Source organism: Heloderma suspectum, chromosome 2 (assembly GCF_057233095.1).
Source record: "Heloderma suspectum isolate Gila_16-S chromosome 2, 16-S_ref, whole genome shotgun sequence".
Lineage (NCBI taxonomy): Eukaryota > Metazoa > Chordata > Lepidosauria > Squamata > Helodermatidae > Heloderma > Heloderma suspectum.
In genome coordinates, this window is record NC_139459.1 from 338,850,528 (window position 1) to 338,875,184 (window position 24,657).

General features: G+C 48.5%; 2 protein-coding genes across 5 annotated transcripts in view; both read left to right on the plus strand.

Moving 5' to 3' along the window:
* Positions 1–11,049, plus strand: part of LOC146355123 (uncharacterized) — a 38,425-nt gene extending 27,376 nt beyond the window's left edge. The window contains exons 3-4 of the mRNA XM_084829842.1: positions 1,707–1,772; positions 4,908–11,049. Coding sequence (XP_084685968.1) covers positions 1,707–1,772; positions 4,908–6,085 — 1,244 coding nt within the window. The 3' untranslated portion in view covers positions 6,086–11,049. The remainder of the gene's footprint in view (positions 1–1,706; positions 1,773–4,907) is intronic.
* Positions 7–24,657, plus strand: part of LOC146355125 (uncharacterized) — a 28,078-nt gene continuing 3,427 nt past the window's right edge. The window contains exon 1 of one of the 4 annotated variants that reach the window (XM_084840682.1): positions 7–1,772. The gene's annotated coding sequence lies outside the window, so the exon portion shown is untranslated. Of the gene's footprint in view, positions 1,773–23,474; positions 24,189–24,657 lie in introns of those variants that run through there. The other 3 variants (XM_084840684.1, XM_084840680.1, XM_084840683.1) reach the window with 3 other exon arrangements.

Sequence of the window (24,657 nt, forward strand, 5' to 3'; positions counted from 1 at the left end):
TGGCTTTTGTGCTAGCCGTGCATAACCATTTCTCAAAGACTAAAACAAACAGTAAAAACTGTCAAGCCACACAGGGGATTAGAGATCTTAATCAGAAGGTGTTTAGGGTGACCATTAGGAGGTCAGTATCCCTAATCTCTGGTGTATGGTTGTTGTTTTTTTGAGGTGCAAAAAACCTCTCTCCCCCTACTTTTCTGCTCTCACATGCCCACTGTTGGGAGCTTGCCTGCAATTAAATTTTGAAGAGGGAGATGGAAGGGAAGAAAGAGTTCCATGTGAAATGCTGGTATTTCACACAGCATCTGATTTCACTGCCCCAAACTGGAATCTTTGATTTCTGCAGAAGTTTAGTAGCTTCAGTACAGCAAAGGATCCAATCAGGCTCCACAAACTACTTCCCCCCCTCCACTTCAATTTATCCTAAATAGCTGTAGGACTCCAATTATTCCAAAAGGGGGGTCAAGACTATGTGGTGTCATGATCGAGGAACTGCTGAGGCTTTTAAACAGGTTCTCTTTTTAAAAAGCTAGAAAAAGCCCTCAGCCACCTCACCTCATAAAGTTAATGTAAGTATGTGAAATCCTTACAAACCCTCCTTGGCCTCCTAAATTCCTCTGAAAGGAGCCACTTGCCTTAAGGAATCTCTCTACACGCCCCCCCCCCCCGCATTTCCAATCACCATTCTTCTTTTCTTCTTCCCTTTCCTCCCCTCCCCTCTCCTGTTCTTTCTTTCTCTTCTTTATTCCACCCAAGGCATAGCTTGGGGAATTCTTAAAGGAAATTCTCTTTCATGGGCAAGAGAAGTTCTGAACTGTATTTGACTTTATACAAACAGACAAGAGGGTTGGTTTTTCTCCTCCTCACTCAAGCCTTTGAGAAAAGTGGGTTCACATGGTTTTTTGTTGTTGTTCAGTCGTGTCCGACTCTCCGCGACCCCAAGGACCATAGCACGCCAGGCCTTCCTGTCCTGCGCTCTCTCCCGGAGTGCTCAAGTCCGTATTCATTGCATCGGTGATGCTATCTAGCCATCTCATCCTCTGCCGTCCCCTTCTTCTTTTGCCTTGGATAGAAATGTAATAATAAATAATGAATAATCAAAATAACATTGCGCACACCAGCAGCGGTGACCCAGGCTGAACGTGATGCCAGGCACGTGGAACCCTGCATAGGTACCTTTAAACACACACACACACACACACACACACACACACGAAGCATGCGTCGATGTCAGGGTTAAACCAGGCCTGTGTCTCGTTTTGGCCTGTGAAGCGGTCGTAGCTTCCAGCCTCCGCTCCACAAACCTCCAGCGGTTCTCGCTGCATTGGTTCCTATGGCAGCACACTATTCTAAGTGGGTCTGCCACGGCTGCTCTCGTCTTGCCCCCAGGTTGAATTTCCGGGGGGGCGGGCTGCAAAGCAGGGGGACGGGACCGGCGCTGGCTGCCACCAGAGGGCCCTGGCTCTCGCCAAGGGCGGGCTTTCTCCCGCTCTCTCCCCTCTCCTCACTGTCCCCCGCTCAGCCGTCTCAAAGATTGAGCTTCCTGGGTCAGGAGCTGCTGCTGCCTCTGCCTCTGCCTCCATTGCGAGCAGCCGATGCCTTCCCCCAAGTAGTTTCCTCCTGCAGCTTGGGGGGTCTGAGTGTTGTGGGGCGGGGGGGGAGCGTGTGGGGGGGCGCCTTGATCCAAGCAACGCTCCTTGTGCCCCTAGGGGTGCTCAGCTGGAACCCCCAGCCTCTCTCCAGGCACCCACTAACTCCTGAGCGGGAGAACCCAGGTAATCCTCGAGCAAAGCATGAGGAATGGCGGGGGCTAGGCGCGGATGGAAGAAGCGGCCTTCTCGTAGGGGGGGGGGGGCATGGCTCGGCGGCAGCGCTCCTGCTTCGCTCGCCCGAAGATCCGAGGCTCCGTCCCCAAGTGCTCCAGCTATAAAAGGGCTGGGAGGCTCCTGAAGGAATCGACACAGGAGCAGCCAGCCGGAGAGGAGATGCAAGAAGTGGGATGCGTCAGGGATAAAAAGGAGTGTTATGGCTAGCTCGCCTGAGCGTGTGTAGGATGCTTGCCCCACAGGACGGTGGACCACGCCTGTCCCGCATGCATACTTCCCCTATGCGTAAGGGTCCATCCCTTTCAATTACAGCAGGGTTGAGAAAGATCTCTCTCTCCCTGCAACCCTGGACAACTGCTGGTGGCAATGGGCGATGCGTGCCTTTAGGATGTGCCTGTAGGGACAGCTCTTTCCCTTTCGTATACAGCTTAAAGACCTCTTTGTTTATTTACCTTTTCTTAACCAACCTATTGAATGAGGACAAGGCAGCATCAGTTATGATCCAAGGAATGCTGTCGGAGAGTGGTTGGTGTATAGGCTAGGATGCTGCAGTGCGCAAGTGGTAATGGTAATTAATTAAATAATGGCTCCTGCTAGCTGGGGCTCAGGAACTCTGTACAAACAATACCATCCTGCACATAAATTAAATCGGCCCAAAATATCAGAATAGATTTAAGGAAGCCAACAAAAAAGGGGGGGACTTGGGTAATTTTTAAACATAAGTAGGAGGAGAAAATAGTAACTCTTTGGAGAGAGCACATTCCGTATTAGGAGACCTGCCAAAGCAAAATTAAATGCAAATCTGAAATGTGTGAATGGTAGACAACAGCCTGGTGGATCTTATGACCGCGCGTATGACCTTTTGCACATTACACAGTTGCATGCCTGCCCTGCTAACCATTTCTGGCTGCTCTCTTCAGGGCTGGCATCAACAGTATTCATGGCTGGGTACCTGCTGAGGGCCCACACCCTAGTTGTTGTTGTTCAGTCCTAGTAGGGGCCCACCAACAAGAACCCCCAGGAGTTGCTCCTCATTTTCAAATAGCAACCTGCTTGTTCCTCTGCCTCTCACTCTGGCCCAGATAAGGGTGGCGGTGAGAAGGAGCAGCAGCAGATGCCGCTGCCGCGCCGCCGCCAACTTGCTCACTCGCCCTCTGCCTGTCACTCAAACAAGTAGCAATTATAGGAAAAAGGAGGAGGAGCAAGAGCAGGTGACAGTGGCAGTGAGAAGGTGGACTCACTGAGGGAGGGGGCCCATTGCGGGTATTTTGTCCAAGGGCACTCAGAAAGCCGGAGCTGGCACTGGTTCTCCGACACACGTTTCGAGAGTAAGAATAGGAAAACATAAAGTGGGGAAGCACCAGTTGATGTTAATCCAGATTGTGTTCTTGGCACAGACTGTGGGCTGCTTCTGAGGTTAAATTGCATCTTAAGATTCTTGTGTTTAGATGCATGCAGATGTCAGTTAAGAAGGGCTGCCTACAGTCACCCTTCCTGGAGTTTTCCCAAACACACATCTTTCCCATAAAATAGACATGAAGTGTAACTACTTGTATGTGTAATTCTGAAGTAACATTAGGTATTTGGCTTTCAGATAATGTGTTAGAGCTGAGTTTCTCAAATTGGACAATGGCTCCTGGGAGTATAGCATGCCAGTGTGCAGGGAGCACAAAACTATTGTATGCCGTATTGGTTATATAGGCCTTTATTCTCACTATTATTCATGCATTTGTTTGTTTGATTATATAATTTATATTTCGCCATGAATCTGTGCAATATAAGAGGTATTTTGAAACGTGGTCAGCGATAGATAGACAGACAGACAGATAAATATACAAGGCAACAAAAGCAAAAAGACGCCCCTGTCCCAAGGAGCTTCCTTTCTAAATATTTCCATGTAGGAGACAACAGAGTTAGTTAAGCCGAGGGGTTCTGCTAAGCCAGAGGGTTTAAGCCAAAGGCCTTATAGAAGTGATGTGTTTTGAGGAAGTGAGGGAAGATGGAATGTGATTTCACAGACATGTTCTGTGAGGCAGTTCCAGGCATAAGACACATTCATAGAGGATAAGGATACCAATATCTACTAACCATGATGGCTATATATTATCTCCTGTATCAGAGGCAGTATGCTTCTGTGTACCAGTTGGTGGGGAACAGAAGCAAAAGGGTGCTATTGCACTCATGTCTTGCTTGTGGACATCCCAAGAGACATCTGGCAGACCACTGTGGGAACTTCCCTACATGGGCTTCCTGACCACTCTCTTTTTCAAGAGAAATTCCTTCTCCTTTCCATAGATGTTCTCCTTGGCCTTGCCTCGCTTTATCTTTCCAGCCTCATAGCCCATAATATCCAAGCCCTGAGGCCCGCACTCCTCCAGCCATACCAGTCATAGCCACAGTGTAAGGATTTAAGGAAGGGAGTCACATGGTCTATAACACAGGGTTTTTCCAGAGTGAGGGCCTCAACCCCACAGGCCTGAAACAGAGCACTGGGGTTGCAAGTCTGTGATCACTACAGGCCTGATTCTCTCAGGTTTGAGATGCAACAACATAGGAAGAGTGAGCAGGGAGGAGTTTGGAAGAGAGGTTGATGGGGAGAAGTGGCACCATGGAGGGTGGGTAGAGAGCTGGGCAGGGTGTGAAGAGACGGATGGGGGGTGGAGCTAGGAGCCAGGAGAGTATAGCCAATTAGCTTCCAAGGTGAAAGGGGGAATAAAGATCTAGTAGCATTCTAAATGAGACCTGGTTGAGAAGTGTAATCATGTACAGGTGCCCTCAGAGTGGAAAATGGAATCTAGAACTCCTGACTCTGCCTTTCCTACCTTCCACTAATTTTCCAATTCTTACCAATGAATTTTCCAAATCTTTCCAATGAATACTTACCTAATTTAACCTGTCAACTGACCTGTCCTCCCCAAATTTCCCTTCGCCTCTCCTCATGGGCATGTAACTGTTTGTCTGTCCACCACCAGATCTCTCTGTCCTGAATGGAATCTCTTTGTCTGTCTGGCTCTCTGTGTGAGTGTTTCCCATCTGGATTCTCTCTGTCTTTCCCCTCCTTGTGGCAGGCACAGTGTTGGTAAGGGGGAGGTGAGTCTTTGGCGGCAACTGCTGGGATGCCCCCCAAGAAGAGCAAAAACATCGCCAGTGTAAAGAGCACAGTGGGCAAGTGTGCAGGAGGGGAGAGGAAGAAAAGGAACAAGCGCAAATCCGAGCGGCCCTGCCGCAGCCCTCCAGAGGAGGAGCAGGAGGCGGTGGTGGTGGCGGCTGAGAAAAAGGAGGTGCCATGTCCACGGCCAGCCACCGCAGCCAAGGGGATGCGCCCCAACCTCTGCTCGGAGTGTGGGAAGAGCTTCCTACACAGTTCAGATCTGGTGAACCACCAGCGCATTCACAGTGGGGACAAGCCCTTTGTGTGCACAGAGTGTGGGCACAGCTTCAGACAGAGCTCCACGCTGATCACGCACCAGCGCATCCACACCGGCGAAGCCCCTTATGCCTGCGGCTACTGCGGCAAGCGCTTCCGCGTCAGCTCCAACTTCGTGCGGCATCGGCGCATCCACACCGGGGAGAAGCCTTATTCGTGTCCCATTTGTGCCAAGAGCTTCACCGACAAGTCAACGCTGACCCAGCATCAGCGCACCCACACCGGGGAGAAACCGTATCGCTGTGCTGACTGTGGCAAAAGCTTCAGCCGCAGCTCCCATCGCAAGCGCCACCTGCGCCACCCGCCCACCCGCGGCCGCTCCCGCTGTGCCCACCGGCCACTTCCACCTCCTGACAGCAGCAGCGACAAAGTCACGACTGCCAAGGAAGCAAAGGCCAAAAAGCGGACCTTGGTGGCTCCCGCAGCTGAGCCAGCCCTGGAGATCCCCAACACATGCCTCGAGTGCTGGCAGAGCTTCAGCCAGAACTCGGACCTGGTTAAGCACATGCGCATCCACACGGGAGAGAAACCGTTCCACTGCAGTGATTGCGGCAAGCGTTTCAGCGTCAGCTCCAATCTCACGCGGCACCAGCGCATCCACACGGGGGAGAAGCCCTACACCTGTGACGCCTGTGGCAAGTGCTTCACGGACAAGTCCACACTGACACAGCACCAGCGAACGCACACAGGCGAGAAGCCATATGTCTGCATCTACTGTGGCAAGAGCTTCAGCCGCAGCTCCCATCACAAGAGGCATGAACGCACCCATGCCTCTGGCGACAGCCCTCAGGCCTTCCTTCCCCTCTGGCACTACCCCCCATCACAGGCTTTCTAGCACATGGAAAGGGACATTCAGCCAGCAAAGGTGTGTAACTACAGTGGTGAAGTTGGGTATGAGCACACAGGTACCAAGTACCAGAAAAACATTGCACCTACGATCATCACTTAGCTTAGAAGACTGGCAGAGCATTATGGGAGTTCTGGCAGCAGTACATGTCCACCACTTCTGTCACAGGGTAATTAACTGTAGGGACAAAAGATGCCCTCCCCTCCCACCTTTTCCCCATCCTTAATTTATTCACTTATTAATTGTGTACATGAAAACAAGTTTCTAATCCTCCTCATACTTGTGACACTGATCGTGTCAGTGTGAAACAGAATGTAAAATGCTGCAAGGACCTTCTTCCCTGGTCCGCAGACATACTCGGTCTTAGCAATCAGAAGGCATTGTGCAGTCCATCTTTCCTTCCTCAGTGGATTTTCTGCTGCAAGAAAAAAGACAGAAGAAGTGGTAGGAAAACATGGGAGGACTACAAGTGATATTGTCGGCTCCCTGTCCCGCTCAGTAAGACTCCGTGCATGAGGCAGCGCAATTGCCTAATAAAAGCCTCGTCCAGAAATATTAAGAACTTCCTGAGATAGTATCTCTCTTGAGATGTGATCACAACCCCCTGTGGGGGATTCAGACATGAATCATGGCATTTTTCTATAGAACCACTGGTCACAGTGGTTTGTGACCAGTGAGTACAAAGAAGTGGCAGTTGCTCCAGTTCATGTATTTTGGGAATGGGGATTTTTGCTCTCTTGGTTTCAGAATATAAGGGAAAACAAGATAGGCCTGGTGAGGTCTTGTTACTTGAAGTGTTTGGACTGTTTTATTCAAACGGTTTCTTCTGATAGCTATATAGCACTTCACTTCAGTTTCTGTGGAGGCTGGGCCTTTCATTTTATGCTCAGCACTGTAGGGTTTGTCCAAGACATTTTGGTTCTTGAGGCAGAAAATCCAAACAGCATTCTATACCCTACCACTAAGTAACAAGAGACACAATCCATGAGGAGGTTCTACTTCACAAGCAAATTGAAACGAATGGGAGCTTTGCAAGAACCTTGGGCAGGAGAGTTTCCTGCTGGATTACGTTCCATGGTTAAGTCAGGCGGCCAATTCGGGTAGGAGATGTTGGGGTCATTGCAGCAATGGCAGCCCATCTGCTGTTGCCCTTTTGCTCCCTGGCCATTCCCCTCTGTTGAAAGACAGAGCTGTGTGTGGCCTGCCCTGAACCCTCTAAGCTGGCCTGCGTCCGCCCTCAGGTGTGGTGGACATAAGGTTCACCTGCCAGTCTGGTCAGCTTCTGTACATGGAATAGCAGAAAGCCATCTTGTCCTTTGCCTCAGGTAGCAAAACATCTTGGGGTGGCTCTGTGTCTGACCCCCACTTCAGTGCCCTTAATGGTGTCCCAAATCCATGAGGTCATCTGGCCTCATCGAAGGGCTGCCTCCTGTTTCAGTCTCTGCTTCAGCCCTTGAATTTCCAGGATCCGAGGCAGAACTCCAAGTGGTGTTCACATTATGGAAGGTGCACAAATTATGAAGAGAAGTTGGTCTTAATAAATAGGGGTGCCACTTCATGTTTCCAGGGGCAGAGAAGGAGGAGAGATTTCAACAGGCAGGGGTAGCGAATGGAACTGGTTTTGCAAGGGTTGGAATATCTCTTAGTTTGATAGAGGGAAGCCTTCAAGCAAACTTACATAGGGTTGGACACATTGTGGCCACCACATCTGAGAGATGCTATGCCCATTGGCACCCCTAAGCATGGCCCCTGCTATAGTGCACCCCTATAGCCTGCTGAGGGAGGGGTCTGTCCCTTCTATTCCCATGGTGAAGGGAGCAGCCCAACAGCAAGGGAGAGGGGGCAGATGTATAACTCTGTCCCTTGGCTGACTAATCTCCCCTGGCTTCAAACTGTGTGGATTGCAAAGCTATCTAGGGAGGTGGTGGGCTCTCCCACACTGGAGGCGTCCAAGACGAGGCTGGACAGCCATCTGTCAGGGATGCTCTGACTTGGATTCCTGCATTGAGCAGGGGGTTGGACTCAATAGCCTTGCAGGCCCCTTCCAACCCCACTATTCTATGATTCTATGTGCCGATTAGGGAAGTCTGCCCCCAGTGGCTGCAGATGTTACTTCAGATTTCAACCACAGGGACCGATTAAAATTAATGTCTTTTAAAAACCAAATAACCCCGAGGTGTACGCCCATAGGGTCCCTTTAGAATGCATTCCAACTTCCAGGTATCTCGGTTCCGCGGCCTTGGTGCTATGGCAGTGATGGATGGATGGACAGACAGACAGCCTCTTTTATTATTATAGATAATAACCAGGCTATAGGTGTTGCTGAAGAATAGTAACATGGGGGCTGAAACCCATTCCCCCCCACCCCGATGCCACTTCTGCTAATATGAAGCGCTGCCTTGCTCATTATTTCTTTTCTATTTTGGGATACTTCCAGACAGACAGCTCCTAGCACTACCAGTCAAAAGATGTTGTGAAGCTATTCTGTCTTTTCCTCCTTAATGGATTTTCTTTGGTAAGAAAAAAGACAGAAGAAGCAGGATCACAAGGGAGGGTTACAAATGGAAGACAATATCTGACATCTACACCAGCCCCTAAAATTCCACGTTTGAGACAGGGCAATTGCACCATAAAAGCCTCAGCTGGAAGCATCCTCAGTCTATAACAACGATTCTCAAAAGTGTGAAATGGGCCTTCCTAGTGGGACCGTAAAGCTCAATATCAGCCCAGCAGTTGATCATTTCAAAATGTTATATCCCCCTCCCGCCTATGCACCTGAACACAGGCTTTGAAGGCTGTTTCAGTAAATGACACAATAAAATCATTTTTAAAACATTTAAGATGAACTAAAATAACAATTCAATGAAGTGACAACCAATCCGTACCAGCAATAAACCCAGCAGCTATTTTATACTGAAGAGGGTTGTCTAAACAGAAAGGAAAATTGCAAGCAAGCTGGCTTGCTAGGCCTACATAAGCAAATAGAGAAATACCAAAGGGCGGGGGGTGTAGCCACCAACCGCCCCTGTTGATCTTGAAGCAGGTTTGGGTGTAAATGGGAGCCTGTCTATTCCTTCTCTTGTATTGATTATCAAGTGCTGGAGGATCTATAAGGAAAACCTAAGGATCTATAAGGATTTTGTGTGTGGGTGGCAAATTCTTTCCTATGATGGCCTCTGCAGGAACTTTAAAGCATGCTGTGGTCTCATGCAATCTCCTGCATTCATTTTCTCAGTGGCATGTTCCCGGGTTGAGAAAAAGAATGGATACTGCAAGTGAATTTGCTTAATCTTTTACACTAAGGAAGGTTGGGATACGTTCCTTGATTTAAGGGGAAGTTCACTATGACACCTTGAAATGCCCTGGTGTAGAACCTGTGGGCTGTAAAATTGGAGACATCGATAATGTTGAGAAATTGGCCCTGATAGAAATGTTTTCTAAGGGCTTTTCTACATGAGGCTTTCAACCTGCCACTTTATCAGGGCTTTGCTTGCAGATTCTTTCTGGGATTAAGGTCAGCTCCTTTACACATGTTTTTTTTTCTGTGGGTTTTCTTTCTCTGTCTTTATGTTCCATTAAACAACCACTAGGTGGCACTATGGTATAGTAGAATTGCGCAAATACACCAGGGACTCCTGCCACCATTCATAGAAATACTTGACTTTGTTAGGAAACCCCCCCCCCCCCCGCCCACTATAATGTTTGCAAAGAACAGGAGAGGCCCTGGAGGATGACAAGATCATGTAAAGCAAACTACCATGAGTGAGGAATCACAAGCGCATAATAAATGTCTCATGTAGAAAGGTTCTAAGAGCGCAATCCTATGCATGTTTAGACAGAAAAAATGTCCTACAACTCCCAGCATGACTTTTTGCTGTCTAAACATGCATAGGATTGCACCCTAAGACTCCTTTAATGAGCTATGTGTTTTACAATATTTTACCTTGTGCACAACCATCCTGTGAGGTAGATCATCATTGCCCCTGTTTTATACATGGGGAACCGTCATGGCAGAGAGAGGTCTCTTGGGTCCATCCTCCATTGCTGACTAAACCTTGGCCCTTAATAGTAAAGCTGATGATGCTCAGAAGGCTTCCCCAGTGTTGTCAGCATCATGTCTTTAATATATGAAAAGCTGCTGCTGATTCATCTTGATGTGGTTTGACCTAGGAGTGCTCTTTAACTGGGAGACAGATTAGAACAACAATTAAAATATATCTCTACATAATGCAGAATAAACCAAAATGTAATTCCATATACTAATTGCGATACAATCCTCATGACTCTGATCCTCCCAACAGTGTCAACCTTAGTGTAGATATGCCTAGGGATGTACGAAAATCACTTACCTTTCCGGGATTATGCTGATGGTGTGGGGGGAGGCGTTCCGTCCCTCCCCCCGGAATCCTCGCCGGGGGGGGAGGCGCTTCGTTCCTCCCCCCCCCGGAATCCTGGCCGGCCAGCTGTGCTCCGCAGCAATTCTGCGGAGCCGCCGGCCGGCTCTTCCAGCAGCCAGACATCCGGCTGCTGGCTAGCAGGGACACAAATGGCGGCGGCCATAGCCGCCGCCGGTTGCGTCCCCGCAGTCAGCCATGATAGGCTATGTAAATGTTTACGTAGCCTATCACGGCTGATTAAAAAACAAAACACACTATTTGCGTTCCCCTTATTTTCGCCATCTTAGTCTATGTAAATGTTTACGTTGACTAAGACGTGCCAAAATAAGGAACGCAAATGGCGGCGCCCATGGGCGCTGCCATTTGCGTACGCGCGTTGTTGTTGTTTTTTAATCAGCCGTGATAGGCTACGTAAAGATTTACGTAGCCTATCACGGTGTTTTTTTAAAATCTAGCCATGATAGGCTACGTAAATCTTTACATAGCCTATCACGTTTTTGTTTTTTTTTAAACCTGGAAATGGTGGCGGCGGCAGCCGGTTGGAAGACCGGCCGCCGCCGCCGGAGCCGCCACCACCAGGAAGATCCGCCCCAGGTAAGTCCCGTCCCGGGGGGGGGGTGGCGGGCCGTTCCGCCACCGATTTCGGGGGGCTGAATGTGCTGGCATTCGGCCTCCCCAAGATCCGTGGCGGAACTTTCGTACATCCCTAGATATGCCCCACACAAGAAGGAGCTAACTGGTAATTTGGGCAATTACAATACCTATGGCTCTAGATGGGGTAAGCAACCTGGGATACTCCAGATGTCTAACTCCCACTACCTGTGACCATTGGCCATACTGGCTGGGGCTGAAGAAGGTTAGAGTTCAACAACAACTGGAAGGCACCTTAGGGCGCAATCCTATTCAGATAGGCGTCTGCCTCCGAATTCGGAGGAGACCACCTATCCAAAGCAGGGCAGGAGAAGCACAGGGGATTGTTCCCTCTGCACTTCTCCTGCCCTGCATTTTTGGCCAGACAGCCGACTGCGGCTGTCTAGTCACGGGAGGGCTGAGTGGGGTAGGAGGCTGCTGTACGACACATGGGATGTGTCATACAGGCATTTCTGCCCTCCCTGCCCCGGAACGCCCCTTTTTGGCTTTTCCGCACTCCTCTTGTGAGCATGGAGGATGGGGCTGTTCTGCGCTGCCTCGGAGGCAGCGCAGAAGTGGGGGAAGATAAGTTCCCAGAAAACCAGACATCCTATGGCAATCTAGCCGCTATCTAGTGACCATAGGATTGCTCCCTCTGAAGGGTTCTGATCACTGATGGGATGATACTGAAAGCGTCTATTTTTTTCCTTCACACTTTAAGGAATGAAAAGAACAGATCTATTATTGATGGGGAAATTGGTTTGGAAGAAGATTTCAAATGGATGATATTATTATTATTATTATTATTATTATTATTATTATTATTAAAGAGGGCATAGCTGATTTGTGGAGCTCAATAGTGTGGAGCACTGTTCCTCTGACAGAACTGGGTTGTCTATCCCTCACTGCTGCAGCTGGCTGTTCAAGGTGTCTGTAAGAGAGAAAGCTGGCAGGGAATGACTCACACCATTGTTACATTTTTGTGCCTTCTTGGAGGTAAGATACTGGCCTAGGTGGATCACCACAACATGCAGTTTTTATGTCATTATGGCTTATTTATTACATTTATTATTACAGAGTGTAGTTTGGGCCAGTGGCAAAATAAGCCCCGTCTGTGATGCAAGTGGTCAAGGTAGCCAATCAGACATTTCTCAAAAAGATGGTTTCATCTTCCTAATGAGCTTCAGCTTCCCTGACAAAAGAGCTAGCCAGTTCAGACCAGTTGGCTATTGTGAAAAAGGGGGAAAACTGGTAAAGTGGCTGCATCCAGAACCAAGATATTGCTCTATACAGAGGTTCTCAGCAGGGATCTATAGCACCAGACACTCTAGATGGTTGCAGTCACCCAGTGAGCTTCATGACTGTGTGCAGATTTGAACCTGAGTCTCCTGTCTCCAGGATTAATGGTAAACACCTGCTGAGGGCCCACTGACACCCCCCCCCCGCCGAGTTGCTTCTCTTCCCCTTTGCAGCCCGCTTCTCCCCCTTCCTCCCCCTCTGGCTCCGACATGGGTGGTGGTGAGGAGCAGCAGCAGTAGATGCCCCTCCTACTTGCTCACTGGCTCCCTGCCCCCGAGCAAGCAAGCTGTGGCAATGATGCAAAAGACGACGAAGAGCAATAGCAGCTGGTGGCAATGGCGGTGGAAGGCAGAATCGCTGAAAGAAGTGTCTTGTCCAAAGGTCCTTAAAAACGTGGAACCGGCACTGCCCCGCCCCTACTCCAGTTCTAAACACTGTATCACCCTGGCTCTCTAGGATGTGTTAGAGTGTGTATGTGTTTTTGCATGAGTCCGTGTTCCATGAATGTGTCCTGAGTGGAAGAATGTTCAACCTGCACAGTAACTCATGCAGGGATACAAGCAGCAGCCACCTCTGAGAACAGGGAATTTCCCCGAGTTGCTGTATTAGGCTGGACGAGGCTGGACAGCCATCTGTCAGGGACGCTCTGACTTGGATTCCTGCACTGAGCAGGGGGTTGGACTCAATGGCCTAGTAGGCCCCCTCCAACCTACTATTCTATGATTAGGAGTGATTGAGTTAGGTGTGCTCCAATCACACCCAATGCAGAGGGGAAGCAGCAACCCCTGCCCCAAGCAGAGTCTGAGTGGAAGGAGGCAAGACTGGAACAATGAAGCATGCATAGGAAAGCTGCTTTATACCATTGGTCCATTAGCTCAGTGTGGCCTGCACTGACTGGCAGTGGCTCTCCATAGTTTCAGAGAGGAGTCTTTCCCAGCCCTGCCTGGAAATGCCAGGGACTGAACAGGGGGCCCTTTGCATGTAAAGCATGTGCTCTACCACTGAGCGATGGCAGGGATGCGAAGGCAGCCTCTTGGGTGAGTGGCTCCTTGTGGGTTCAGTGGAACCTTTCATTATTCAGTTAGCTTCTTCCCAGTGACATGGCAACGTGCCCCCTACAGCATGCATTGACTGAGGCTGCAATCCTATACCCACTTTCCTTAACTCAATGGGACTTCCTTCAAGTACTCATGACTAGGATTGAGTTGTTAGCGAACATACTCAATTTTACTAAGCAATGGGGACATGTAAAGATCAATGCAGATCATATGACACTGCCTTATACCAGGCCAGAATGTTTGCCCATTTAGCCCAGTATTCTCTGTTCTGACTGGCAGCAACACTCCATCACCTGCAACCTGATCTTTCTAACTGGAGATTGAACCCGGGGCCTTCTGCATCCAAAATGTATGCTGTACCACTGAGTTATGGGCCCACCCATGGATCACTGAAGTCCTGCCCCCCCTGAAAAGCCTATTCAGTGCCCTCCCCATTACCTTCCACACACTTTGAAACTTATCTTTACTGGTCTAAGAAGGGAGAAACCAGATGTTCTCAAGATTTTATTCATTCTGTATTCAAAGCATTTTCATTCTGCTCCGGTTAAAAACCTCCCAGAGCAGCCTTCAAGAATCAGAGTCTCTGCCCTCAGGCTTACAATCTAAAGAGACACAACGCACAAGGAAAGGGACTGGGAGGGGGGAGGAAGAAAGCATGATGGTAATGCTTGATTCATTTGGTCAGACACATGTATGAATATACCTATTCTGGAATCAGTTGAAAACTTTGTGCTGCATCTATTGTCCTTCTAAGCTGACATGTTCTTTGCTGGTATGTTCCTTTTTTATTTCTTCTCTTATGCAGTTTCTCTTCTCTTCAGCTCAAGCCCACGCAGTTTCTTTTCCCATTCCCTCAGGGCATATTTCCTCAGAGCCCTCAGTGGCAGTTGAGGGCGGGGGGGGGGGATTGGGAGCTAGATGGTGGCAGCTCACAGAGCTATTTCTGCTGCTTCTCTGATCCCCTCGGGGCAAACGATGGAGTCCTTGCCCACAGTGGAGGCTGGTGGCTTCGATGTCAGTGGGGTGGTGAATCCGTTCCGGGTTTCAGTCAGAACTCTAAAGGAGCTATCCAAGGTATGGAAGCACCTTAGATAGCTCCTTTAGAGTTCTGACTGAAACCTGGAGTAGATTAGGCACCCCACTGGCATAGAAGCCATCAGCCTCCACTGCTTGCCCAGTACTAAATGCTACACTTGTGCTGTGCATTATACACATAGTCCTGGCTGATGCAGATATTCTATATTTATCTCCACCTGTGAACATGACTACTGCCCCCTTGTCTTGTGATGAAGATGCTGCCACCACGCTCTCAGTGGCAAGGGACTTTTTGAAAGGCTTCAGTGCAGTGAGTGAGTGATGTCAGTATGATTCTTTGCACTGGGTGTCATCAATATAATTGGCCCATAGCGGATGCCCTAGTTTAGCTGGGGCCCTGTTCTGTGCCATCATAGCATAATGATTTGAACTGGACAATTCTGGGAAGCTTCCAGGCTTGGTAATCAGGGGTCTTTTCTGAAGACCACAGTGCTATCCCAATCACCTGTTTATTACAAGAAACTCACAGCTATTCCAGATGAGAAAATATACTCAATTGTCCTATTTGTAAACAGAATGGTTGTAGTCCAATGGTAGAGCACATGCGTTGCAATGAGAAAGGATATGGTAGGGATGGAAAAGACCCCTGCTACTCAAGAGCAGACAGTTCAGGTCAGATGAACCAGTGAGCTGACTCAGTATACAGTCAGGGCCAGAAATATCGGAACAAGGATAACTGTTTTGGTCAGGATTTTCAGGACAGTCAGGACTTTCAGCTGTAATTCAAGGGGTTGGACAAAAGTGGGGCACTAACCATTCAGGAAGGACAGCCAGTGGCATACACACACTGCTGTCGTTGGTGACTCATAAGTAATGGAACAAACCAACATCATTTCAAACGTAAGGATCACCTTTAATACCTGGATGAAAATCCTTTGCAGTCAATGACTGCCTGAAGTCTGGAACCCATGGACATGACCAAATGCTGCATTTCCTCCCTCGAGATGCTTTGCCAGGCCTTTACTGCAGCTGCCTTCAGCTGCTGCTTGTTTGTGGGTCTTTCTGCCTTCAGTCTTGTCTTCAGTAAGTGAAAAGCATGCTCTATTGGGTTGAGATCAAGTGACTGACTTGGCCATTGAAGAACATCCCACTTCTTTGCCTTCCGAAACTCTTGTCTTGGGTAGCTTTTGCTGTATGTTTTGGGTCATTATCCATCTTTAATATGAAGCGGTGTCCTATCAGTTTGGCAGCATACGGCTGAATCTGAGCAGAAAGTATAGCCCTATACACGTCAGAATTCATCCTGCTGCTTTTATCAGCAGTCAGGTGATCAATAAACACCAGTGACCCAGTTCCATTGACAGCTATACATGCCCATGCCATAACACTGCCTCCACCATGTTTGACAGATGATGTGGTATGCTTTGGATCATGAGCTGTTCCTTTCTTTCTCCATACTTTTCTCTTCCCATCATTCTGGTACAAGTTAATCTTGGTTTCATCAGTCCAAAGAATCTTATGCCAGAACTGGGCAGGCCTTTTTAGGTGTTTGCTGGCAAAGGCTAATCTGGCCTTTCGGTTCTTGAGCATTACCAGTGGTTTGCACCTTGTTGTGAAGCCTCTGTATTTACATTCATAAAGCTGTCTCTTGACTGTAGATGTTGACAATGACATGCCTACCTCCGCAAGAGCGTTCTTGTGTTCTTGACCTGGCTAGATGTTGTGAAAGGGTTCCTCTCCACCATGAGCAGAATTCTGCGGTCATCCACTTTAGTTGTCTTCTGTGGTCTTGCAGGCCTTTTACTGTTGCTGAGTTTGCCAGTTAATTCCTTCTTTTTCAGGATGTTCCAAACTGTTGTATTGGCCACTCCCACTGTTTTTGCTATGTCTCTGATGGGTTTATTTTGTTTCCTCAGCCTAATGATATGACCTCCTTCACTCACACGGACACCTCTTTGAACCTCATGTTGGGAGTTCCAGTGAACAGCTACCAAATGCAAATGTAACACTCAGAACCACCTCCAGGCCTTTCATCTGCTTGCTTGGTCATGGGGTACCCAGGAAACAGGCCACATCTGGCCATGCAGCTGCTTGTCAGCCATTCATTCCATTACTTATGAGCCACCAACGACGGCGGTGTGTGTATGCCACTGGCTGTCCTTCCTGAATGGTTAGTGCCCCACTTTTGTCAAACCCCTTGAATTACAGCTGAAAGTCCTGACTTCACTCCCATCTGGGTGTGTTTCCTTTCAACTTCAATGTGGTGGTGTACAGAGGCCAACTGCCAAAACAGTTATCCTTGTTCCAATATTTCTGGCCCTGACTGTAGGTAGTGCCACATGTTGGCTCTATACCGAGGGTGTTGCCTGCCATTTATCATTAATGTATTATTTTTGTGGGAATGTTTACAGTTAGTCTTCCTCTGCCTGGTGTTTTTATTGTTTGATTCTATTTATATTGCTTTGTTCTTTCTTTAAAAGAAAGATACTGTAAACCACTTTGAGCATTTTGCCTAGAAAGACAGAATATACACTGAAATATGTTCAGAGATGTGGGAATATATTTATTAAAGCTGTGTTTCCCCCTTCTTCCAATGAGCTCCAAGCAGCATACATATTCCCCTCCCAATTTTTTCTTCAAAAGAACCCTGCGAAGTAGGAAGGGTGAGAGTCAGTTGCTGGCCAAAGGTCACCAAGTGAGCTCTATGGCTAAATGAAGTTTTGAACACAGGTCTCCCCAGTCCTATTCTGACACACTACCCACATGTTTCCTCTTGTTGCCTGGATTAAGGGCATCTTTTCTGTTTCAGAACCCAGGACAATAGCAAGGTATATACAGGGTGGCCCAAAAGTAGGTATACAATTGTTTAGAACGTTGATGGGATGGGGAGAGAATTTTCAGTCTTCCAGTACTGCTTTAGAATCCACTTTTTTTGTTCTTGACTCAAGTTCGCTGCCATCATTCACAATATCAGTAAAAAAAATAACTAAACAACTAAACAATTGTATACCTACTTAAGGGCCTCACTCCCCTCACTCTCTACACTTAACTGATTTAACTGTCACTCCCTGTCACTCACTCTTCCCAACTGTCATTCTGACTCCACCCACACATCTTCTACTCACACATTCTCTCCCCCTCCCATCAACATTCTAAACAACTGTATATCTACTTTTGGGCCACCCTATATGATGGGAATTCTGCAAGGATTCTATCGGTGCTTTCAGACACTTGAAAGACATTGTGCATCTATTTCATCTTTTCCTCCTTAGTAGACTTTTTCTTTTAAGAAAAAAGATGGAAGAAACTGCGGGAAAACACAGGAGAGTTACAAATGGAAGATGACAACCATGATATCTGGACTCCCCCACCCCCCACCCCTCATCCCGTGCACACACACACACACACACACAATTCCGAGGTTGAGGCAGGGTGATAAAAGCCTCTGTCTGGAAGCACCCTTTGCTGGTTGAATTGCTGGGACAGTGTTGGCTCACTGCCTTAGTAATATGGCATTCTGGAGGGCGCAACAAATGCACCATCGATTACAGAAGGATGTCTGGTTTTCAACACTTAAGGAAGAGTTGGTAACCCTCACTGCCCCGACTAAGGGAATTGTTGGTGTAATCTGTGACATTTTCCTTTGTTACAGGAATTTGTTTCCTGTACCTTCATGGATCACTGCCTTGTTGTGGCGAAGGGGCTTGCGTAACTCAGTGAAGCCATAAGCTATGCCGTGCAGGGCCACCCAAGACGGACAGGTCATGGCAGAGAGTTCTGACAAAATGTGGTCCACTGGAGAAGGAAATGGCAACCCACTCCAGGATTCTTGCCAAGAAAACCCCATGGAACGTATCACAAGGCTAAAAGATATGACACCGGAAGATGAGCCCCTCAGGTCGGAAGGTGTCCAATATGCTACTGGGGAAGAGCAGAGGGTATTTCCAAGTAACGCCAGAAAGAGTGAAGCGGCTGGGCCAAACCCGAAAGGACACTCAGCTGTGGATGTGTCTGGTGGTGAAAAGAAAATCCGATGCTGTAAAGAACAATATTGTTTAGGAACCTGGAATGTAAGATCAATGAATCAAGGTAAGCTGGAGGTGGTCAAACATGAGATGGCAAGATTGAACATCGACATCTTGGGAATCAGCGAACTAAAATGGACAGGCATGGGCGAATTTAATTCAGGTGACCATCATATCTACTATTGTGGGCAAGAATCCCTTAGAAGAAATGGAGTAGCACTCATAGTCAACAAAAGGGTGGGAAAAGCAGTACTGGGGTACAATCTTAAAAATGATAGAATGATCTCAGTACGAATCCAAGGCAAACCATTCAACCTCACAGTAATTCAAGTCTATGCCCCAACCACTGAGGCTGAAGAAGCTGAGGTTGATCGGTTCTATGAAGACCTACAACACCTTCTAGAACTAACACCCAAAAAAGATGTCCTCTTCATCATAGGGGATTGGAATGCTAAAGTAGGAAGTCAAGAAATCACCGGGATAACAGGCAGGCATGGCCTTGGTGTACAAAATGAAGCAGGACAAAAGCTAATAGAGTTTTGCCAAGAGAACATGCTGATCATAGCAAACACTCTTTTCCAACAGCACAAGAGACGACTCTACACATGGACATCACCAGATGGTCAATATCGAAATCAGATTGATTATGTCCTTTGCAGCCAAAGATGGAGAAGCTCCATACAGTCAGTAAAAACAAGACCTGGAGCTTACTGTGGCTCAGATCATGAGCTGCTTCTTGCAAAATTTCGGCTTAAATTGAAGAACATCGGGAAAACCACTAAACCGTTCAGGTATGACCTAAATCATATCCCTGATGAATATACAGTGGAGGTGAGGAATAGATTTCAGGGATTAGACCTGATAGACAGAGTGCCTGAGGAACTATGGACGGAGGTCCGTAACATTGTTCAGGAGGCAGCAACGAAATCCATCCCAAAGAAAAAGAAATGCAAGAAAGCCAAGTGGCTGTCTGATGAGGCTTTACAAGTAGCTCACGAAAGAAGGGAAGCGAAAAGCAAGGGAGAAAGGGGAAGATATACCCAACTGAATGCAGAGTTCCAGAGAATAGCAAGGAGAGACAAGAAGGCCTTCTTAAATGAACAATGCAAAGAAATTGAGGAAAACAACAGAATGGGAAAGACTAGAGATCTCGTCAAGAAAATAGGAGATCTCAAGGGAACGTTTTGTGCAAAGACGGGCATGATAAAGGACAAAGAAGGCAGGGACCTAACAGAAGCAGATGAGATTAAGAAGAGGTGGCAAGAATACACAGAAGAACTATACAGGAAAGATCTGAATGTCCCTGATAGCCATAATAGTGCGGTCACTGAACTTGAGCCGGACATCCTAGAGAGTGAAGTCAAGTGGGCCTTAGGAAGCATTAGTAACAACAAAGCTAGCGGAGAGGACAGTATTCCAGCCAAGCTATTTAAAATCCTAAAAGATGATGCTGTTAAAGTGCTGCATTCAATATGCCAACAAATCTGGAACACTCAACAGTGGCCGCAAGACTGGAAAAGGTCAGTTTACATTCCAATTCCAAAGAAGGGCAACGCCAAAGAGTGTTCAAACTACCGCACAATTGCGCTCATTTCACATGCCAGCAAGGTGATGCTCAAAATCCTACAAGCTAGGCTTCAGCAGTATGCGAACCGAGAACTACCGGAAGTACAAGCTGGGTTTAGAAGAGGCAGAGGAACTAGAGATCAAATCGCCAACATTCGCTGCATCATGGAGAAAGCAAGAGAATTCCAGAAAAACGTCTATTTCTGCTTCATTGACTACGCTAAAGCCTTTGATTGTGTGGATCACAACAAACTGTGGCAAATTCTGAAAGTGATGGGAGTACCAGACCACCTTACCTGTCTCCTGAGAAACCTGTACGAGGGTCAAGAAGCAACAGTAAGAACCAGACATGGAACAACCGAGTGGTTCAAAATTGGGAAAGGAGTACGACAAGGCTGCATATTGTCACCCTGCTTATTTAACTTATATGCAGAGTACATCATGAGAAATGCCGGGTTGGATGAATCAGAGGTCGGAATTAAGATTGCTGGGAGAATTATCAACAACCTCCGATATGCAGACGATACCACCCTAATGGCAGAAAGCGAAGAGGATCTCAAGAGCCTCTTGTGGAGGGTGAAAGAGGAGAGTGCAAAAGCTGGTTTGAAACTCAACATTAAAAAAACTAAGATCATGGCATCTGGCCCCATCACTTCCTGGCATATAGAAGGGGAAGAAATGGAAGCAGTGACAGATTTTACTTTCTTGGGCTCCAAGATCACCGCAGACGGTGACTGTAGCCATGAAATTAAAAGACGCTTGCTCCTTGGGAGGAAAGCTATGGCAAACCTAGACAGCATAGTAAGAAGCAGAGACATCACCTTGCCGACAAAGGTCCGTCTAATCAAAGCTATGGTTTTCCCAGTAGCAACGTATGGCTGTGAGAGCTGGACTATAAGGAAGGCTGAGCGCCGAAGAATTGATGCTTTCGAACTGTGGTGCTGGAGAAGACTCTTACGAGTCCCCTGGACTGCAAGGAGGTCAAATCAGTCCATCCTAAAGGAAATCAACCCTGAGTGCTCATTGGAAGGACAGATACTGAAGCTGAAGCTGAAATATTTTGGCCACCTAATGCGAAGAGAAAACTCTCTGGAAAAGACCCTGATGCTGGGAAAGACTGAAGGCAAAAGGAGAAGGGGACGGCAGAGGATGAGATGGCTAGATAGCATCACAGATGCAATGAATATGAACTTGAGCACGCTCCGGGAGAGAGCGCAGGACAGGAAGGCCTGGCGTGCTATGGTCCATGGGGTCACGAAGAGTCGGACACGACTGAACGACTGAACAACAAACCAACAAAAACAACAACAACTAGCTAACCAACTGCAGGCATGCAGAGTTTGAACAAAAAGACTCCCTTTCCCTTGAACTTAGGTTACTAGAGTCTCAGGTATGTGATAACCCAGATGTAGGTTTGTACTTAGGGCCGCGGTGGCTTAGTGGTTAAGACGCTGAACTGCAGACTGGAAGGTCGGCAGGTCAGCAGTTCGAGACCCGGGTGCCGCGTGACGGAGTGAGCTCCCGTCTTCAGTCCCAGCTCCTGCCAACCTAGCAGTTCGAAAGCAAGAAATTGCAGGTAGATAAATAGGTACCACCTCGGCGGGAAAGGTAACAGTGTTCCGTGCACCTCGGTGTTCAGTCACGCCGGCCACATGACCACGGAAGCGTCTTCGGACAGCGCTGGCTCTTCGGCTTAGAAACGGGGATGAGCACCGCACCCTAGAGTCGGACACGACTGGCTGGGGACACCCTTTTTTTTTTTTAGGTTTGTACTTGTCTAATCAGATTCTCCAGTGTATATGGAACATAGGAGCATAGGAAGCCGCCTTCTACTGAGTCAGACCGTTGGTCCGTTTAGCCCAGTATTGTCAACACTGACTGGCAGTGGCTCTCCGGAGTTTTAGGCAGGATCCTTTCCTAGCTCTGCCTGGAGATGCCGGGGATCGAAGTCGAGACCTTCTGCATGCAAAGCAAGTGCTCTACCACTGAGTTATGGCTCATGGGATGCAGTAGGGTCATTTGCTTTGCTCCCTGAGCCACCATTTCTCCCCACCCATCCCAACAGTATTTTGCACCTGGCTCTGATCAGTGGACCCTGCAGTTCTACTAAACAAATAGTAAAGTCAGCTGGTGCCTGCCCTAAAACACACAACACTCCCCTATGCATGGGTTGGGGGTTTCAGGAGAAGATTAATAATATGGGCAAGCCATATTTTTAAAAATTATTATTTTCATTTCTATGCCACCTAATACCTTAAGTTCTCTGGGCAGTTCACAAAAATTACAAGCCACAAATACAAAATAATAAAAACATAAAATCTTTACATACAAAATTTGAAAACATTTTGAAAACAGCTAAAACCAGCTACAATAAGATATTGGACCTGATAAAAACAAGTGGCATAAATGCCCCATTATATGCCATCAAATGCCTGGGAGTAGAGGACAGTCTTAACCTGGCACTGGAACGATGACAATGTTGGCACCAGGCAGACCTCAGTGGAGAGAGCATTCCAGGATCGGGGAGCCACCACTGAGAAGGCCCTCTCTTGTTGCCATCCTCCAGACCTCCCTCAGAGGAAGGCCTCAGATGTTGATCATAGAGAAACTCTTGCTGAACTGCTAATCGAAGAACCCTGATAAGCAGGGTCTGAGGTGAAGAACAAGATGGCACCCCCCAACCCACTGACCCCATTTCATATACAGATGTCAACAGACAGCTGAATCTTACTTCAGTCCTGATAACACTATACCTGAGAGCAGCCGACTAGCTTACGGGGCTCAGGGAGAATGGGGAGGGGGGCTACCATCACTGCCCCACCTCCCCAGCTGACTGAGGTGGCTGCCTCACTCTGCCTAGTGGCAAGGTTTCCCCCTCAAACGTGACAAATTAAAAGCCTCTGAGGGCCAAAACAAGCATTACTTTAAATCAGGCCTGTAGTGGCGGGGGGGGGGGGTAGGAGGGCCCTGCCCCCCCCAATTTTCTCTGCCCTCTGTTTTGTTTTTTAAAAACACTTTACAATTTTGTCTGCAAACCAGTTGAACTGCCCCTCCACTCCCCCCCCCCCCGCAAACTTTTAGACTGGCTACAGGCCTGTTTTAAACCTGTGTCCAGCAGCAATGTCTTCTTTTCATTTTTACTCTAGAGTGGGCACAGGGACCTGATCCGGTTCTTAAAAGTCCCGCTCCCTACCCTTCCTCACGCTAAGAACCTGATCCGGATTGGGGCCTGGCGCCTATTCTAGAGTAAAAACGGAGAGAGAAAAGACATAGCTGCTTAAACACACATTTAGGGCGCGATCTTACGCATGTTTAGACAGAAGAAAAGCCTACAACTCCCAGCATTCCCCAGCCAGCACGGCTGGCTGGGGAATGCTGGGAGTTGTAGGACTTCTTAAATCCTGTCTGTCTGAACAGGCATAGGATCGCCCCCTTAAAGCAACGCCCGTTTCTTCCCTGAGGAGGTGAGTCACGACGAGCTCGACTTCAAGAGCCACCAGAGGGCTCTACTCGTGGGAAGCCGCTCTTCCTCCCTCCTCCCTGGCTTCGCCCTCCTCCTCCCTCCATGGTGAGGTTGGGCTTCCCAGGTTAGACGGTTATGCTGCTTCCTGTCGCTCCTCCTCCATTGCGACCCCCAAACCCGAGCGGACCCCCGCCGCCGCCGCCGCTCCCCCAGCCCAAGTGGAGGCGATCCGTGCAAGGGAAGGAGCCCGGGCCGCAGTTCCCGCTGCCTGTGCCAGCCGCAGCGGAGGCGACGCGCTCCCGGATCTCAGGCCCGCGAGGGGACAAGCCCCCTTGCGTCCCGCCCAAGCCCCCGGGACGGACGCCTGTCTCGCTTCTGCACGGCTCTTGGCGGCGGTTTCCCTTTAAGATCCTGGGGAGCTGATCCGCTTACGGCGCCGCGCAGGAGAAAGCGCCGCCCGCAGCCCTCCGTGGAAGGGGGCGCGAACTTCCCCACCCGAGGACGGGGCTTGTCCCGTAACGTCCCTCTCCCTTCGCGGAGGCTGTCGAAGGAAGCGCGGCCTTCTTTGTGCCTTGTCAGGCTGCCGTTTCAAAAAAAGGGAAGCAAAGCCAAATGCGAGTAAGGACAAGAAATGGCACCGCTGCTCTTGTTTAAATGTATTTAGGGCTAGGTGGGCAAGGTAGGACCCAGAGAGGCTTGTAAGAGCTGCGCAGAAGGCAGAAGTCCACCAGGAACAGCTTTCCCCATCACACTGGTGCAGCTGCGGGAGAAGCTGCCGCTGGTGGAATTTCCTCTTCTGTGCCACTCTTAAAGCGACAGGAGCCTTCTCAGGATCTGGTCTCAATTCCCTATACAGAAGCGGTAGCCCCAACCTGCACATCTGACGAGACAAGAGGGGGTGGGAGAGGCCAGGTTCTGAAAAGTCAGATTGCGAGATTGTTAGCGGGGACTGGCCAGCATTATGCCTGTGCTCTGTGATCCGCACTAGCTGCTGGTCCATTTCTGGCCCCAGTTCAAAGGTTGTTATTAACCTACATGGAGTAGAACTGCCACCATTTCCCCCTCTTCCAAGGTTCCTCCATCTTTA